Here is a 17,699-nt window from a genome sequence, read left to right as displayed (position 1 = left end):
AAAGAGAACATATATTTGCCTTTTTTAATGTTGCCTTAAACATTTTTTAAATCAATCATACTCTGGATGGTCAGGAAGCACAAGGATGTACATGAACATTTGTACTACTCAAAGGGTTAAACACAGAACCCACAGTACCTGATCAGCTTTCCCAGTGTTGTTTAAACTGTACTCAGAGGTCCATGTAGCCAGCCAGTAGTCTATAGCTACAATGACCGAATGCTTCAAAAGCTTGGAGAAAATCATCAGAATGAGCAAGATGAATCCTCCAGAAGTGAGGTAGCGCCAACAGGTTTTCCATGGCATTTTAGTCCTGAGCCTCATTACTGTGGACATGTTGTCATCCTCATCTTCTTCTTCTTCTTCCTCTGTATACAAAATACTTTTTAAAGCTTCAGATAGGCAACCAGATATATAGAATTTGTATTGTCCACCAAAACAAAAAGCATATAAAAATCTCCCTCAAATTTATAGAAATACCAGTATTAATCTTAGAAATTTTATGTTTTTTTCAGGGAAACCTCATTTTTAAGAAAATGGGTCAAAATGAATAAATGAATAATTAAGCAAAAAAATAAACATAAACTTTATTTTTGGCTGAGATCATTTGCTGGTTTATAACACTTCAAATTTTGGAATTACAGACTAGAAATTTACTAGATTATTGAAGGAATTGTCTTGCCAATAATACCGTATGTCTGGTCTGCAAATATTTATATGGAATTCTTTGAACTCTAAATTTGGAAAACTGCACCAGGAAGAAAGAGGCTCTGAAATTTGTCCATGGCCCAAGAGGGTCATGTTTTCTATGGCCCATTTTAGATGTGGTCATGGCAGGGCACGGGCAGAGAGAAACTGTCCAGAGGGCAATGCCAGGAGCCACAGAGAACAGTGCGCAGGGAGTTTCTCAAAGATGTTTAAACCATCTGGACACTCCAAGATGACTATCTTAAGAACATACTATAGTACAAAGACAGGGAATTGGGCATTTCCTGACCAGCAAAATGTGATTATTTGTAGGATCTTATGACTGTTGTGTATTCCCCATCCTTTTCTTTTCCAAAGGCACTTTTCATTGCAGTTATCTTGTGTGTACTCCACTACTGAACACTCAGCAGGTTGTGGGTAGGAAAGACTGACAACTTGTCTTTGGTTTATAGTTTATCAGACCACAGAGATCTAAATATAGTTACAATGAGAAGAATGAGCATCTCCAAGGACCCTAATATTTAGGCTTGAAGAAGTAAATAAACAGGTCTGAGATAATCTCTCTGAAGAGTGCGTTCAATGCAGAGAAAGACAAGATTTGAAATTTGCATGATCAAAGAGGTGGACATTTACAGACTGCTAGCTGTCTCCCCAATATATTGCATTTTCTGTTTCCATATTAATTGAAATTTTAACTTGCTTTTATCTTCCCAGCTAAAGACAACATTCCTAAACTTTTCCTGTACCTAATTTGTCAGTGTGATGAGCTGGTCAATGATAAGTACTAGAAAGATGTACAACTATTTTCCATTTTCCTTTCCTGGTGATTTAAACAGACATATTGATAGAAACCAGCAACAACCTCATAAGTACATGTACAGTACTGGACTGTTTCAGATGTATTACCTTCTTTTACTTGTAAGTGTTTTATCTTACTTTATACTTGAGAAAAATGGATTAGCACAACCAGTGCAGGGCAGAGTCAGCATCTCAAGTGGTATAATCATCACAGGAACACTGGAGAGAATATTGGGCATGACTCCACTTTTATAGAGCATTAGAAATAATTGGTTTAGAATTCTAGAAGCTGATGTCACCAAACATTCTTTAAAAACATTTTAAATTAAATTGAAGTGAAAACACATTCATTTGTCATTCATTCATTTACTCAATAACTATTCAGTGTTTCAATGTATCATCTGAAACATAAAGACAGCACATTTTGTTGGGTTTTGGCTTGAAATAATGATCTGTTTCTTAATTAACATGTAGAAACGCAGGCTTAAGCAAAGCCTGTATAGGAAAAATGAAGTTTGGTGCATGTAATCTAAGGACTCAAGTACAAATTATCTTACAAACTTCTTGGCAATAAATGCCAAGGCAACATAATTATTTTATCTTATTCTTCAAATTTCCAATAAATTTCCCCCCTCTATTCTTTATTTGATCAAAAAAGTGGAAACATAACAAATGGCTTTTCAATTCTCTTATTCTTCATTGTTATGTCATGAAAACTCCATGAGGAACTCCATGATTCAATATAAATATTTTAAAACAGTATTCTCCACAGTCCCCATTTATTGCTTATTTCTGAAAGACAAACATTAATAACTTCATTGTGTCATTATACTAAAGTGTTCCAATTTTTCTGAACAAAAGTCTATATCTATTTACAAACTTCTGCCTTTCCATTTTAGCTTTCTCTCACATACAGCACAAATATGCTAAGACACCCTGTGGGAAATCCTTCAAGATGCCTGTTGATTTGATTACATACAACTTTCCTTCCCTCCTACTCTTCATTTTCACTATTGTATATTTGATTTAGCTCTCTTTTCCCTGCAAAGTGGCTTACTCATGCATCAATTGTCAAGGTAAAACCCTTCCATTCTATTACCCATTTGAGTATTTCAGATGTAAGAAAAAAAAATCTACCTTCATCTTCATCCTCCATTTGGGCTTTGGCCTCTCTTGAATACATGGCTCTTCGGAGAGTTTTCCTCTCTAATGTGGTTTGGTCGGCTTCCATATCCTATAGCAAACATTGTACCTTCACTCAAGGAGCTCACAGCTACAGGAACATTTAGACTTGCTAATCAGTGACCCCCACATACCAATCATTAGTTACCTTTACCAGTCTAGGCTCTCTGCTTTCTCTAGAGATCCATAACTCCTGTCATAGTAGCAGTTGTGGGGCAATGCCTGAAGTTTGTAGAATGTGTTTCAGAGATAAGAGGGGCAGAACAAGAAGAAGCCCAGAAAAGTAGTAACAGTGTGATGGAGCTAATCCCAGGGGCTGGGATACCTCCCCCAGCCCTACACTAAGGTTTCACCACTGACACTTGCTTTATTTTTACATCACTTTCAGATATTCTGTGTAATTTTTCTAACTAATAATTTGTTTATGCTAATAAATATCTTCTTTTAAAATAGACGAGTTAAAGCAATATCTTTTATTCACTACTATTATGAATTCTTAAATCAGAAAGAGTTTCTTCAGCATCTCACTAAGAGAGCTGCACAAAAGATAGGCATTCAATAGGAATTAAAGGAACACAGGTAATTTTGAAGGAAATGGGAAACGAGGGCACTTCCCATTTCCCTAGCCATTTCTTAAATGGCACCTAGCAGTTTAAGAGAAACACCAAAGAAGAAGAGGTATGCAGAAAGAAAAGGGGAAAGGTACCAAAAACAAAATGAATTTTTAACGATTGCTCCACATTTGGCCTGAGGTCAAAAAAGGGAGAGCATTTTGTTTTCTCCTCTCTTCTGCTTCCACCACCTCCCCCCACCTTCACCCCCAGCTTCAGAACTGGAGTAGCATTGCATTACATTGTAGATTAAATCAAGCTCTTGCAGGACCTTCTGGGAACTAACCATATCCGCGGTTTCTGTGGAGAAATGCGTTATGAGTTCCAAACAACTGACCTACAAACTTTTAGAATCTATGATAGCTTAGGTATATGCTAATACAAAAAAATCGCATTTTGTTGCATCAATAAACCAATAAACGTTTGAAATGATCAGTCTTTAGGTACTGATTTTGGTTTGGGGTTTATTTGTTTATTTAGCCTGCTACAACATGTGTGCTTTAGGAGACTTTACTCTTCTAGAGGCTCTATTGTTTCCAGATTCTAGGTTAGAAAAGGAGTAAAAGTGAAAGTGTCTCCTGAACAATATTCTTTTTCAGAGACCATTTAACATTAGCTTTTCATTTTGTTTAATAATATGAAAACCAGCACTTATATTTGAGATAAGATAAAACACAAAATAAAGAGGGTCCAATTCTTTGGGAATAGCGTGATGAAATAAAATGAACTGAAACACTGAAAAATAAAAGATTTGGGTCTTGTTCAGCCTTTACACTGCGTGAGCAAAAGATTTAACATCTCTTAGACATTTTTAAAAAATCTTTAAAAATCATGCTTTTTATAAGTAAATGCTCATATTAGGCTCACTACAGGTTAAATATTTTAAATACTGTTGATATATGGATCAAGGTAAATATAAATTTGGTTTCATTTACCCGATAAATATTTACTGAATGCTGTTATGGATCAGGTCAAGGTGAGAGCTGGGGCTAGGGGAAGAAACATCAGATGATGCTAGTATATTTTGTTTAATAAAATTATAAAGATAATGGTTGGTTGATGCCATTTAAGCTAGAATTTTTAATAATATTTAAATCAGTTTAAAAGGTTTGCTGGGTTGTTTTTTTTTTTTACCTCTTCTTCTTACAATTTTTATTGCTTTTGTTTTAACAAAGTCTTTTTTCTGTTTACCCCTTAACCCTTAAATTGACAGTTCTGTCTAAAGTCCTGAGCCAGGATGTCTTGTGGGTCCTTTAATTTCACCTTCCTTCTTGTTTTGCTCACTCTGTTCTGGCTGCAGGCCAGCCTTTGTCAGCCTTGGCACTACTGCATTTGGGTCTGGGACCCCTTTGCTTGGGGGCTGCTCTGTGCATTACAGATGATTAACTTCATCTTCTCCTCTACCCACTAGATGCCAGTAGCACCTAGTGGGTGGTTGGTTGACACAAACTCCTCCCCCCAGTTCTGTCAACCACAAATGTCTCTAGATGTCACCAAATATCTTCTAGAAGGCAAATACTGCCTTGGTGGAGAACCAGTGCTTTAGTCAAACACCCTATCCTGCCACATAACAAATTTAACAAGAAGTTGTTTGTATAAATACTTCCCCAAGGTGTCCTATTCGTCTTGTGACTCTCCCTAGCTTCATGTGGACTCAGATGCCTGCCCTTTCCTAGGTGCCAGTATCTTCCTTCCATTTTTAGGTGAGAATTCTGGCCAGGGGCGTGGTTCATTCTGGCTTCTGGCCACCTGTCCACCTCACAACTAAATTCATTCTGTCCACACTTTACCTTGCTCCATATCTTCCTCAGCTGATCTAGAATCCTGTAATCAGTGGTGGGATTCAGCCAGTTTGGCAGAATCAATACCTAATTTTTTGTTTAGTTTGGTGAACTGGTTGTTAAAATGGCACTTATAATCAGGGTTCTCTCTAAGGTGGGAGCCTGGACAGCCACCCAATGTGGAAATCACAAATTTATATTCCTTACTCTTTCTTAACATTCATCTGTGCAACAGCGTATTCTAAGCACCTGAAGTAATGTTCATTCTATTCATAGGTGAAAAAAATTACAAGTGAGGACACCAATCATGAAGCAACATGAAAATATCTTTAATAACAGTCTTATTGGTTTTTTTCAGGTAATATTTAATATTTTTATTAATATTTTAAAATTTTCTTTTTTTTCTTTTTTTGGATTTATTAATATCATTAATAATATTATTGCTGGCACTGTTCTAGTTATAGCTATCTTTGTTAGTTTTTTATGATATAATCCTCTCTAGATTTTATTTTAAATAGACCACATGGCTCTTTCATTTGAGAATTTGCAAAGATGAATATCATCATGATGGATCTGAATTTAAAATTTCTTTTATTGTACAAAGTGGTTTGAATTTTTAAAGCTTTTTAAAAACTCTATTTGAGTATTTCTATTATTTCTGATAACCAAGATGGAACCCTACACATTATATCACAAAGGTGTGCAATATTGAAAAAGTTAAGATTCTTTTCTTGTTTATTTATGGCAATTATATAAAAGTTAAAATTTCTAATCTGTTTCAAACTGGTATGATTTTATTTTTTATAAATTTCTCACTTTTTTATAATCTTAAAATGTTTCATAAATATGTTAAAATATATAAAATAAGGTACTATTCTTCCAAATTATTGGCATTTAAAATTATAACTCATTGCATTACATTGTAGATTAAATCAAGCTCTTGCAGGACCTTCTGGCAACTAACCATATCTGCAGTTGGACCCTGGCAAGTTGGGTCACTGGTAGAGCATGAGCCTGGCATGTGGAAGTCCTGGGTTTGATTTCTGGCCAGGGCATACAGGAGAAGTGCCCATCTGTTTTTCTACCCTTCCCCCTCTCCTTTCTTCCTATCTCTCTCTCCCCTCTCGCAGCCAAGGCTCCATTGGAGCAAAGTTGGCCTGGGCGCTGAGGATGGCTCCATGGCCTCCACCTCAGGCACTAGAATGGCTTGGGTTACAATGGAGCAATGCCCCAGATGGGCAGAGCATTGCTCCCTGGTGGGCATGCCAGGTGGATTCCGGTCGGGCGCTTGCATGAGTCTGTTTCTGTCTCCCCACTTCTCATTTCAAAAAAAAAAAAATTTATAACTCAGATGTTATCATTTTAATTATAATTATAATATTATAATCAAGTAATTTTCTTTGATAATTTAGGAAAAGCATAGCTACATAAATTATTCTCTCTTTTCTTATTTTATTAATTTTAATGCAGTGACATTGATAAATCAGGGTACACATGTTCAGAGAAAACATCTCCAGATTATTTTGACATTTGATTATGTTGCATACCCCTCACCCAAAGTCAAATTGTCTTCTGTCACCTTCTATCTATTTTTCTTTGTGCCCCTCCCCTCCCCCACCACCTTTCTCTCTTTCCTCCCCTCTTCCACCCCCTGTTACCATCACATTCTTGTCCATGTCTCTGAGTCTCATTTTTATGTCCGTTGATAACATTATACTGAGTGAAATAAGTAAATCAGTAAAAACTAAGAACTATATGAATCCATACATAGATGGGACATAAAACTTTCTTATAACAATCTAGTTTTGTGTACCTCTTTTACTATTATTATTTAACTATTAAATGCATGAAATAATAAACTACCTTTTGGTATAGTATATCATTTTTTATACTTAAAACAGTCATTAGAGCAGAGAAGCAGTTGTTAAATTATTTGAATCCCACCACTGCCTGTAATGTGTCTTTAATTATAGAGCTATGCTATCTCAAGTGATCATTTCTAAATACAACTTAACAGACATTCTTCCTGGCTTGCTTAACAGTATTACTATAAAATCAAACCAACAGTTCTCCCTCTCTCTTTCCAGATCTTCTTTCCAAAGTAAACCATATATCCACATATGATCCCACTCCTGAAGCTTAGAGTAGTCTTTCCTTCCTGACACCTGAAAAAAATGTCATCTGGAGCCATCCCTAGTAAGTTCATAGTCAACTTTCTCATAGTATAATTGCTTAGTGGGCATTTGCCCATTGTACTTTCTTTTTTTGTAAATTTCTTTTTTTGATGAATGTCCTCTTTTTTTTTTTTTGTATTTTTCCGAAGCCAGAAACAGGGAGGCCATCAGACAGACTCCCGCATGCACCCGACTGGGATCCACCCAGCACGCCCACCAGGGGGTGATGCTCTGCCCATCTTGGGGTGTCGCTCTGCCGCAATCAGAGCCATTCTAGCGCCTGAGGCAGAGGCCACAGAGCCATCCTCAGCGCCCGGGCAAACTTTGCTCCAATGGAGCCTTGGCTGCAGGAGGGGAAGAGAGAGACAGAGAGGAAGGAGAGGGGGAGGGGTGGAGAAGCAGATGGGCGCTTCTCCTGTATGCCCTGGCCAGGAATCGAACCCGGGACTCCTACACGCCAGGCCAACGCTCTACCACTGAGCCAACTGGCCAGGGCCGAATGTCCTCTTTTCAATGGTTCTGTAATGTGTCTTATTCTACTTCAGGATTTTACATATATTTTTTCTTCCTCAAATAGTTTGTTTTTGACAAATCCACAGAAGACAGAGAAATCACAGGGTCTGTCTAACTTTTCACCTTCCCCTCTCTATTGAAACATAGATCCTTTTACTCCTTTATAAAATAATACATTTGAATTTCTTGATATTCTCAGAAATTTGCTGATATAAAGATTTCATTTTATAATGCTCATTCCTGGCAAAAGGTACCAAACTGTATACACTTCTTAGCCCCAACTCAAAAGTCAACAATTCAAAAATTTACTAATTCAATTTACAATTTTACCTCTCAATCAAGTTGTTATTTTATTGTACTCAATCAGATTTCCAACATTGTTATTATCTCATTCAATTTTATATTTACATCATATATAACATTATTCTGTAATTACATTGCTTATGGACCTGGCTTTAAGTTCAGCTGGGGCCACTTATTATAAGTACTGTAAAACTTTGGGCAATTTACTTAGCATCTCTGAGCTTGTTTTCCTATCTTTAAAAGTACATTGGTAGCCCTGGCCAGGTAGCTTAGTTGGATAGAGCATCATACCAATACTCCCAAATAGCAGGTTCACTCTCCAGTTAGGGTACATACAAGAAACAACAAGGGAATGCATAAATAAGTAAAACAACAAATCTATGTTTCTTTCTCTCTCTTTTTCTCTTTCTCTCCTCCAGTCTCTCTCTCTCCCTCACCCTTCCTCTCTCTCAAAATCAATCAATAAATTATATTAAAAAATAAAAGTGAGATGGTATTTCCTCCATTTATTTTTCTTTTTATTTCTGATTTCTGGGGTTTTGTGCTAATTAAGTGAGCTCCTATAAAAGGGGTTTTGTGGACTTTCAAAGCAATATAAGTGCAAATTTTTATTGTTGTTTCTTTCTGATCATATTCCTTCACCCTGGCCCTATCCAATATACCCTTTACAGCATCAGCCACATCTCACAGATCTTGTTTTTCAAAATAATCTTGAATTTTCTTTTGCCCATGACCCCCCTTTTGTAGGTGGTCAATGAAAATATCCTCAAATTATCAGTGAGGAAAATAAGATATACGTAAGAAAAGAAATAACATAAGGATATATTATGCTTCAGAAAGTAGTTTGTTTTAATCACACACATGATTGCAACATGCTTCAAATTCAAGTAAAAATCCCCTAAAAACCTGACAGCATTTCATCCAAAAGATATCATTAGAATTTTATAGTTTTGAAGTAGCCCATTTGTTAATGATATATACACGATCACTTTGGATTCCAAATGAGGAACACTATCAAATATTAGACATTAAATCTAAATATGTCTTTAAAATATTTTCAGTAATTACCCAGTATATTTCTGACTCTTCTAAACTGGACTCTGAACTCTTCTATAGTATGACCCATTACCTTTTCTAATTCTTGATCTTGCCGGTTCATAAGTGTTTTCCAGTGTTCATAAAGCTCAACATCTTTGGTTTGAATGTCCTTCAAAGTCCCTTCTCTTAGCACACTTCCATCTTTCATGGCTATGATCTAAAGAAAGCATATATTAGCACAAAAAGCCTCAATTGGCCAAATAAATTGCCTTTATCTCATAAAGTACTTCTTAATGTCCCTACTTATTAAAATGACTACAATAAAAAAATTAACGAAACTTTTTCTAAACTCTCACCCAGTCAGCATGTGTTAGATACTGTAATTTGTGAGTCACAAGAACGAGTGTCCTCTTGTCATCTTGGAGAAATTTCAAAATGCCTTCCTGCATTAAGTGATCGCTTAAATGAATGTCCAGGGCAGAGAATGGATCATCCTACAACCAGTAAAATAGACAGAAAGTAAAAATTTTCTATACCCTTTATGTAACTTAATTCCTCTACACAATAACAAAGTACAAATAATCTCTCCAATCTAATTTATAAAAACAGACTCCATATAACTTGAAATTGTCAGAAAAAATGAAATTAAAAATGAAGCGTTTATTTTCTTTTACCTTAATTTTTTTAACAATAAGTAACAATATTAAAAGTGGTTTGCATTTTATATATAGAATCTTCAAGTTCAAAAACCAACATTTTTGACAACCTTTAACAACAGACTAAACAAAGAATGAAGCAATCAATAATGGAATAGTTGAATTTTAGATTATGAAAACAGGTGTCAACTCTGGACCAAGATGGCAATGTAGGATGCTCTTGAATTTCCTTTCTCTTACTGATGCACCAAATACACAGCTACACAAAGAGCAATTCTCTTTGAGAGAAATCCAGAAACTAGTTGGGTGACTTCCATACATTGGGCAACTGAGAAAATACATCTAATTGGGTAGGAGTAGCTGATTTATACTCCCCATAAACGGCACTCTGGAGCAGAACCATGTAATTGGGAGGGAACACACAACCTCTCAGTTTCTCCTGAGGATGGAAGGATTGGAACCACACATCTAATGCCTTGCCTTTTATATATGTCACCCAAAGGACAGACCCTCAAATCACCTAGCTCTGAAAGCCAATGGCCTTTCATTTATGATTCACATAGGACTATAGCAGACAAAGCAGTTGTGAATAGGCACATGAGAACCTGCCATGGCTTATCCCTTCCATCCATTATGAAAAAACTCACAACTACATAGGCATCTGCTAAATTCTGCTATGGCTTTTAGGGCATTTTTTTGTTTCTGGGAGAAATTAGGGACTAGTATTCTTAGGGAGATTAACCTGAAGTGAATTTATGGTACATCTAAATTCTACTCCCATCCTTAGTAATGGGTTAAAACTTAGTGGGAAACTTTAAAACCAGCCTGCATTTTGAAGAAGTTCTCAAGATTGGATGAAGTGAAAACACTAAAGGAGGTGTGGAAACCAGATTTATAAATAGTTAATAACTGCACAGAAGGAAAACACAAGGAAGGATGTATTTACATAGTCTTCTGGACTCTGGTACACATTATCTATTTGTAAGATAAGTTATTTTGACCTCCTGCTGGAGGAACCAAACTAAAACAAATTCATAATCAACATAATCATCTAATTTTATTTGTGGATCCAGAGAGAGAAGCAAGTTAGTAACCAGGATATACATTATAAACATCCATGGTGCTTTTTAAAGACACAGACTCTAGACTCTGACATTACAGATTATGATTCAACAGATCTAGGGCAATAACAAGATTGATATAGTTTTAGGAAGCTTCACAGACAAATCTTATCCACAGCCTTTGTTGCACACACTGGAATGGATACTCTGCTTACTTATTCTTATGTCCAACAAAGATGTATTTTCCAGGCCTTCTTTCTTTGCCATAAAATATAAATGAGAAGACCTATGATCTCGTCCAGTTGATCCGGTACTGTTCACACTAATCTCATTAATGATCCTTGTGGTTAGGAAACTCATAGAAGCAACCATATGGCACTCCAATCTCTTGAACATCAATATGGCTCACTAACCTCTTAACCTTATTTGTTGATCTGATTTGTATGCTGAGGACTTGTTTCTCCTAGATTTTCTATGATTTCACAAGTTAAACCATCTTTTCTTAAGTTATTTGATTTGTTCTTTAAAGACTCATTTTTTTGAGAGAAAAAAATGAAGTAGAAATAAAAGTAAAGGCCATATTCTCACCAAAAAGACAATATTGGTATTTTGATAGAGAGCTCGTGCCACACAGATTCTTTGCCTCTGACCCCCACTCAGGTTGATGCCCTAGAGAAGAAATATCCATAAATATCCACCTTTTCCATTAATAAATGATCTGTTAGTAAAAAAAAAAACTTCCTTTAAATTTCTCTTTAAAAAAATCTTAAAATAGTGGTAATTTACTAATTAAATTGTGATTACATTGATTAGATAAAATGAAAACTATCTAGTGGCCAATACCTGAATTATATTAAGCCAATTTTTAACTGATAACATTAGTCCCCCTTTAATCTGATAGAGAGCTGTGCTGTACAAAGGCATTAACTAAAACACTGGTGAGTGCTGAAGATTCACCAAATTGTGTTGAAGACAACTCAAAAATATTTTTCTAGTTTTGTGAATTGTGTCTGCATTGTACTTAACATATACCTCTTAAATTTGATTTCACAAGCTTTGATCAACAGAACCATGCAGCAATATGCTTTTATAATCAAGTGTTAATTATAATATTTTTTAAAAATTAATACAGCATATCCTCATTGAATACCATCCACAGGTTCTTGGAACCACATCAAAATAACATACAACAAAACCAATTTTACCATAGGCTAAGTGATAGAAACAAGAATTAATGTTATATCGGCATCTGATTATTATAAAGAAATAATGCTGAAATAAATGATGTGGAAAAAGAAATGGTGTTATTCAAAGACCTACTATAATTATTGAGCACTTAGTCAGACTTTTATGAATGGTTTTACATTCCTAATTTCTTTTATTCCTCATAGTAATTTTTGTATCTGGTATTGTTCTCATTTTACAAACATAAAAACTAAAGCTCTGAGAAGTTAAGTTCATGCTATCCTTAAATACTATTCTGTGATGCAATAGTCATTAAGAATGCAGGCTACTGTTCCTTCCCTGCTCCTGTGGAGTTGTGTAGAGGCAGTGGCTTGAGTGTGTTCAAGATTCAGCGTCATCCATATCTCACAGCCATGGCCAAAGGAGGAGGTACTGCTACTGGAGATGTAATGGACATTACTACTGCTTTACAAGAGGTTTTGAAGACCGCCCTCATCCACAATGGCCTAACACACAGAATTTGTGAAGCTGCCAAAGCCTTGGACAAACTCTCAGCCCATCTCTGTGTGGTTGCATCCAACTGTGATGAGCCTAAGTATGTCAAGCTGGTGGAGGCCCTTTGTGCTGAACAGTGAACAACCTAGGTAAAGTTGACGACAACAAGAAACTAGGGGAGTGGGTATGCCTCTGTAAAACTGAGAGAGAGGAAAAACCCTATAAAGTAGTTGGTTGAAGTTGTGTGGTAGTTAAGGACTATGGCAAAGAAGCTCAGGCAAAGGATATCATTGTGGAGTACTTCAAATGTAAGAAATACAAAAGTAAACTTGGCTTTTATCAAAAATAAAGAGAGAGAGAAAAGAGAGAGAGAGAATGCAGGCTTGGCTGAATGGCTCAGGTGGTTAGAACATTGTCCCGAAGCCCAGAGGTTGCCAGTTTGATCCCCTGTCAGGGCACACACAAGAATTGATAGATGTTTCTCTCTCTCTCTCCTCTTCCCCCCTGTCTTTCTAAAATTAATAAAATAAACATTTAAAATAAAGAATGCAGACTACAGAGTCAGACTAATTCCAGCTGCACCACTGAATCTATGGGTGGGCAAGTTTTTTAACCTCTAACAGCCTTTGTTTTCTCAGCTTCAACACATAGGTAGCATGTAAAATCTTTTGCCCAATACTTAATACCTATAAGCATTAAATTTTAGCCAGCATTGTTATAAAGATTACATAGAGATATATTTTTTGGCTGGTCAAAATAGTATAACATCAATAAAAAACATTATTACACATAGCCTGACCAGGTAGTAGCACAGTGAATAGAGCACTGACCTGAGATGCTAAGGACCCAGGTTTGAAACCCCAAAGTCCCCGGCTTGAGTGCAGGCTCAACAGCTTGAGCACGGGGTCATTGGCGTGAGCATGGAATCATTGACATGACCCCATGATTGCTGGCTTGAATCCAAAGGTCACTGGCTTGAAGCCCAAGGTCGCTAGCTTGAGCAAGGGGTCACTGGCTCAGCTGGACTCCGCACATATGAGAAAGCAGTCAATGAACAACTAAAGTGCCACAGCTATGAGTTGATGCTTCTCATCTCTCCCCCTTCCTGGCTGTCTCAATCTGTCCCTCTCCCTCTCGCTAAAAAAAAAAAAATTTTACACAAAGAAAAAAAAGAAAGAACACTGTAACAGGAATAAATAGATGCTGACAAAGAAGCTGTTAAAGGCAATCTCAGTTTCGAAATCAATTTAAAATTAAACTGCAAGTAAGTAAAAATACATTTGATCAAAGGCAGGAACTGCTCTATTTTTTTTTTTTTTTTTGAGAACTCCCAAATATATGATGGTTACCCAACAAACCCTTTAGAGAGAGTGGCATTAAAGGGCTCCTAGGTTCTTGTTTCTGGAACTTGTCTCTAGGACAATGCACAAGTCTTTCATTCTCAGATTTTATTATGCTCCATTAAAGGTAAAGGACAACCAGAAGACATCTCTTGATTTTTGTTCAGCATTTAATTAAAAGTATACTTATCTCACCCTTTCTCCAATTTCAGTTTGGTCTCCAAACGGTAGTAAATCAATATCTGGCTGAAGAGAACAGGCATCTGTGACAGCTTTATACCTTTAGGAGAAATTATTTTGAATGTTTAGAACATTATTAATATATTGCCCATAAGCTAAGTCCCAAGTTCAATATCTTAGAATCTGAAATACAACATTAACTGAACAATAGTATATATTAGCCTCTAGCTAAGTTTGTGGCTACAAAGATACATAGGTATTGGTTCTCACTCAGAAAGCTAGTACATAGAGCACAAGACTGATATAGAAACATATAATGAAAATGTGCCTTGTCAGGGCTCGAACTGAGGTAGCTGCAAAGCGCTCCTAGAGCACATAGGAAGAAATGTCTGGCCACTCTGAGAAGTAAGTGACATCTTTGCAGAGGAAGCAAGGTGTAAATAATACCCAGAAAGATGAGTCATCATTTGTCAAGAAATGAAGGGAGGGACGCTTAAAAAACTGCACAAAAGTGTGAGTTTATGCTGCACTGACAGACAACAGGAGGTGTGCGGAACTAAGGCACAGTTTGCAGCTGGGTGTCTGTGCACACTAATCACGCATGTGGAAGGAAGAACAAACAGTAGATGAAGATGACTGACAGTAAGTACTCAAGATGATCTAAGGCTGGGACTGGAGAGCAAATGGATTGGGAAGACAGGGAAGCAGAGAGTTTGAAAGTGCTGGGGAAAATACCAATGGTTTCATTTCCTAAATCACCAAGTCTCAAAATATTTAAGTCATTTTTCATTCTTCTCTCTTCTCCGCCTTGTTCATGTTTGTGCCTTCTTATTCTAGAATGGTTTTTGTCAACTGCCTCTTCTTTTCCATATTTCTAGTCACCCCCAGGTGCAGGAAACAAACACTGCATGCCTGGATAATTATTCTAACAAACTTCTAAATGTCTCTTTGCTCCTAATTCAGATTCATCCCATACATCTGTCATGACACTGCCAGATTAAAATCACGTTTACCTTATTATTTCCCCTTCTCAAATGTGCCATGCCTTCCCAGAAGGCACACAGTTACATCCCAGTGGATTTTGTGGTCCACTACTACCTTGTCTCAGCCCTCCTTTACAGACTACTTTCCCACTGCCAATACCCCAAATCTCTATCAGTCTGGTCTGTTCCCAGGCACCAAAGGACCCCATGACATTTAGATTTTTTCTCCTACACTGTCTACTTCCTCTTCCTGCCTCCTTCCTCATGTCTCTCCCCTGACCTAATTGTCCTGAACTTTTGAGACCTTGTTTGGCATTCTAAGACTCACCCTTGTGAGAGTGGCTTAAGGAAAGGGTCATTCCTTTGAGCACTCCAGCAGTATGTAAAAGATGTGTGGAAAATGGCAGATTCTGGCTGCTCCCAGTCTCTATAACTCTCAGATCCTACAGTCCTCCTCTTCCTTCCAAAGTTAACCTTCCCTCTGCTTACTTAGATTTTTCCTTATGCTTACCAATATTCTCACCACCACCACCCTTTCCCACCTCACATGCATACATATTTTGTTTCTGGATGTTGAGTTCTGGTGTAAAAATTGTTCTCAGTAAGTGTACAGAATGGGCTGAAACTTCCCATGCGGCTTCTCTTGAAAGAGTTAAATCAAAAGACTTGGTGATGAGGATGAGAGGAAGGCAAGCAGGGAGGAAAGGAACTCCCAACGTAAACATTCCAGACACTGTGAACCAAACATAAAGATTAGTAGTGGCTCATTTTAGTTCTAGATTTTATACATTCAAAATTACCTCTGTTTGTTGAAAGGACTTCCAAAGGTAATGTTTTCTTCTACTGTCGCATTTAATAGCCAAGGCTTTTGAGCTGCATAAGCCACAGAATACCTGCTCCTACTAGAAAATGGAAAAGAAAAACAAAACAGCAAAATCATACAAGGGCGAGGGTGCTGTCCTGTATGTATATTTTAGTGTGATTAAACGAAATGAAAGATGACAAATTATCTCAAACAGAAACGGATAACTTCTAAAAGAGAACATTTTAACAACCACCAACGTTATTGATTAATGGTTAAAGATTCCACCTGAATTCAAGGGATTAGAACTTTATCAAAATGTCATACAATGTGTGAAATTTGACTTTGTTGTTATGCTAAAGAAGAATCTTAAGGTAAAAATTATTAATTAAAATTTTACTTTCTAAAGTGAGTATAATTTGTAAAATAATTAAATATTGACAATAATTTACTTTCTCATAGCCACAGATATTTTAATTTATATTAAAAGCACTTTACATGACTATAAATTTTATATGTGGACCTTTAAAAAGTATGTGAATTGATACTATAATTAGAGTATGTGTTTGTGGTTTAATCACATTAATATATTTTAAGGCAACAGATAATATACATTATAAATATATATAAATACCTTGAGAAGTCCATTTCAATATTGAAATACATATACATCTTAAAAACTACATATTTCAATACATACTGAAATAGTTTATTCAAAAAATTATCACCCTCTCTTCCCATTTTTGAGGCTTGCAAATTCTACCGGCTCTATATCTTAGACTTTAATTTGCAATAATTAAAAAAATGCATGTGAGTTGAAGCTAAAGAAGATGGGATTGGGATGGAAAGGGTCAGACGTTCACAGTTAGTTCACAGTCTTTAAGTACTGATAAAGGAGTCAAGTTAAAAGAAAATAAGGTTAAGAAAAAGAATAGTTAGAAATGCTCAGTGATTATCCTGAAACATTATGTCTAGGAGTTTAGAAGACATAATAATACACAGTATTCTAGTGGGCTCTTAAATAACCATATATGTTTAGTACAACAGTGGTTCCCAACTTCTGACATGTCTGCTTCCACTTCCCTCAAGACCTTTAAGTGTTTTTTCCTTTTTGAAATACATAAAGCACTTGGCTCTCTCCATCTCTACCTTATTCACAGATTCCATCATCATTTAACTCAGAAATAATATACATATTAATTCTTGCATTTTAATAAATTTATTGGGGTGACACTGGTTAATAAAATTATATAAGTTTCAGATGTACAATACTAGAATATATTATGTGTATATTGTATCGTGTGATCACCACCCAAAGTTGTCTCCTTCTGACTCTACTTAACTCCCTTTCACCCTCTTCTACTCCCCCCACTCTCGTTCCCATTTTATGAAATCCTAAACCCAGCTTGCCAAGAACTGACTGCATTTTGGCCGAAGTTGAGACATATGAGACATATGTGACTAAAGGAAAACAGTTGACACAATGGGCCATTTTGTTTGGCAAGTTAATTTTTTCAGCAGCCTGCAAATATTGGGAACCACTGCTACCACTGTTACTGGAAATATTCTAGCATATTGTAATAAATAACTTTATACATCATCAGAAAGAACAAAATGACTAAGAGCAAGAGATTATCAAGTAAAGTCTGAGGAAGGACGTTATTCTTATTAAGTGCAGATTAAAAGAGAAATACCTTCTGGTTGCTTCAAAAGAAGGTTCAGATTCGTTTACACTGCAAGTATGGTAAACAATGTTCATTAATTATAAAATGTAAATACAGAATGATTGTCTGCACATATCAGGTAAGAGATCAAATTAACATTGGACATATTAAATAGCTATATTTCCCAAATAATTTTTCATATTAGTTTCAAAGACAAATCAAGTA

At 36.2% G+C, this 17,699-nt stretch overlaps 1 protein-coding gene and 1 pseudogene across 7 annotated transcripts in view; one reads left to right on the top strand and one right to left on the bottom strand.

The window, feature by feature from the left end:
* Positions 1 to 17,699, bottom strand: part of ABCC9 (ATP binding cassette subfamily C member 9) — a 154,468-nt gene that overhangs the window by 58,282 nt on the left and 78,487 nt on the right. For 6 of the 7 annotated variants that reach the window (XM_066354625.1, XM_066354608.1, XM_066354653.1 and 3 more), the window contains exons 19-26: positions 17,505 to 17,543; positions 15,809 to 15,910; positions 14,041 to 14,125; positions 11,414 to 11,494; positions 9,465 to 9,602; positions 9,200 to 9,325; positions 2,644 to 2,740; positions 139 to 368 (exon numbers count right to left, since the gene is read on the bottom strand). In XM_066354625.1, coding sequence (XP_066210722.1) covers positions 139 to 368; positions 2,644 to 2,740; positions 9,200 to 9,325; positions 9,465 to 9,602; positions 11,414 to 11,494; positions 14,041 to 14,125; positions 15,809 to 15,910; positions 17,505 to 17,543 — 898 coding nt within the window. The remainder of the gene's footprint in view (positions 1 to 138; positions 369 to 2,643; positions 2,741 to 9,199; positions 9,326 to 9,464; positions 9,603 to 11,413; positions 11,495 to 14,040; positions 14,126 to 15,808; positions 15,911 to 17,504; positions 17,544 to 17,699) is intronic. The other variant, XM_066354662.1, reaches the window with a different exon arrangement.
* LOC136400223 (small ribosomal subunit protein eS12-like) lies at positions 12,424 to 12,854 on the top strand (annotated as a pseudogene).

Source organism: Saccopteryx leptura, chromosome 1, assembly GCF_036850995.1.
Source record: "Saccopteryx leptura isolate mSacLep1 chromosome 1, mSacLep1_pri_phased_curated, whole genome shotgun sequence".
Taxonomy (NCBI): Eukaryota; Metazoa; Chordata; class Mammalia; order Chiroptera; family Emballonuridae; genus Saccopteryx; species Saccopteryx leptura.
Note: the sequence above shows the minus strand (reverse complement) of the source record. Positions and strands in the feature narration are given on the sequence as shown.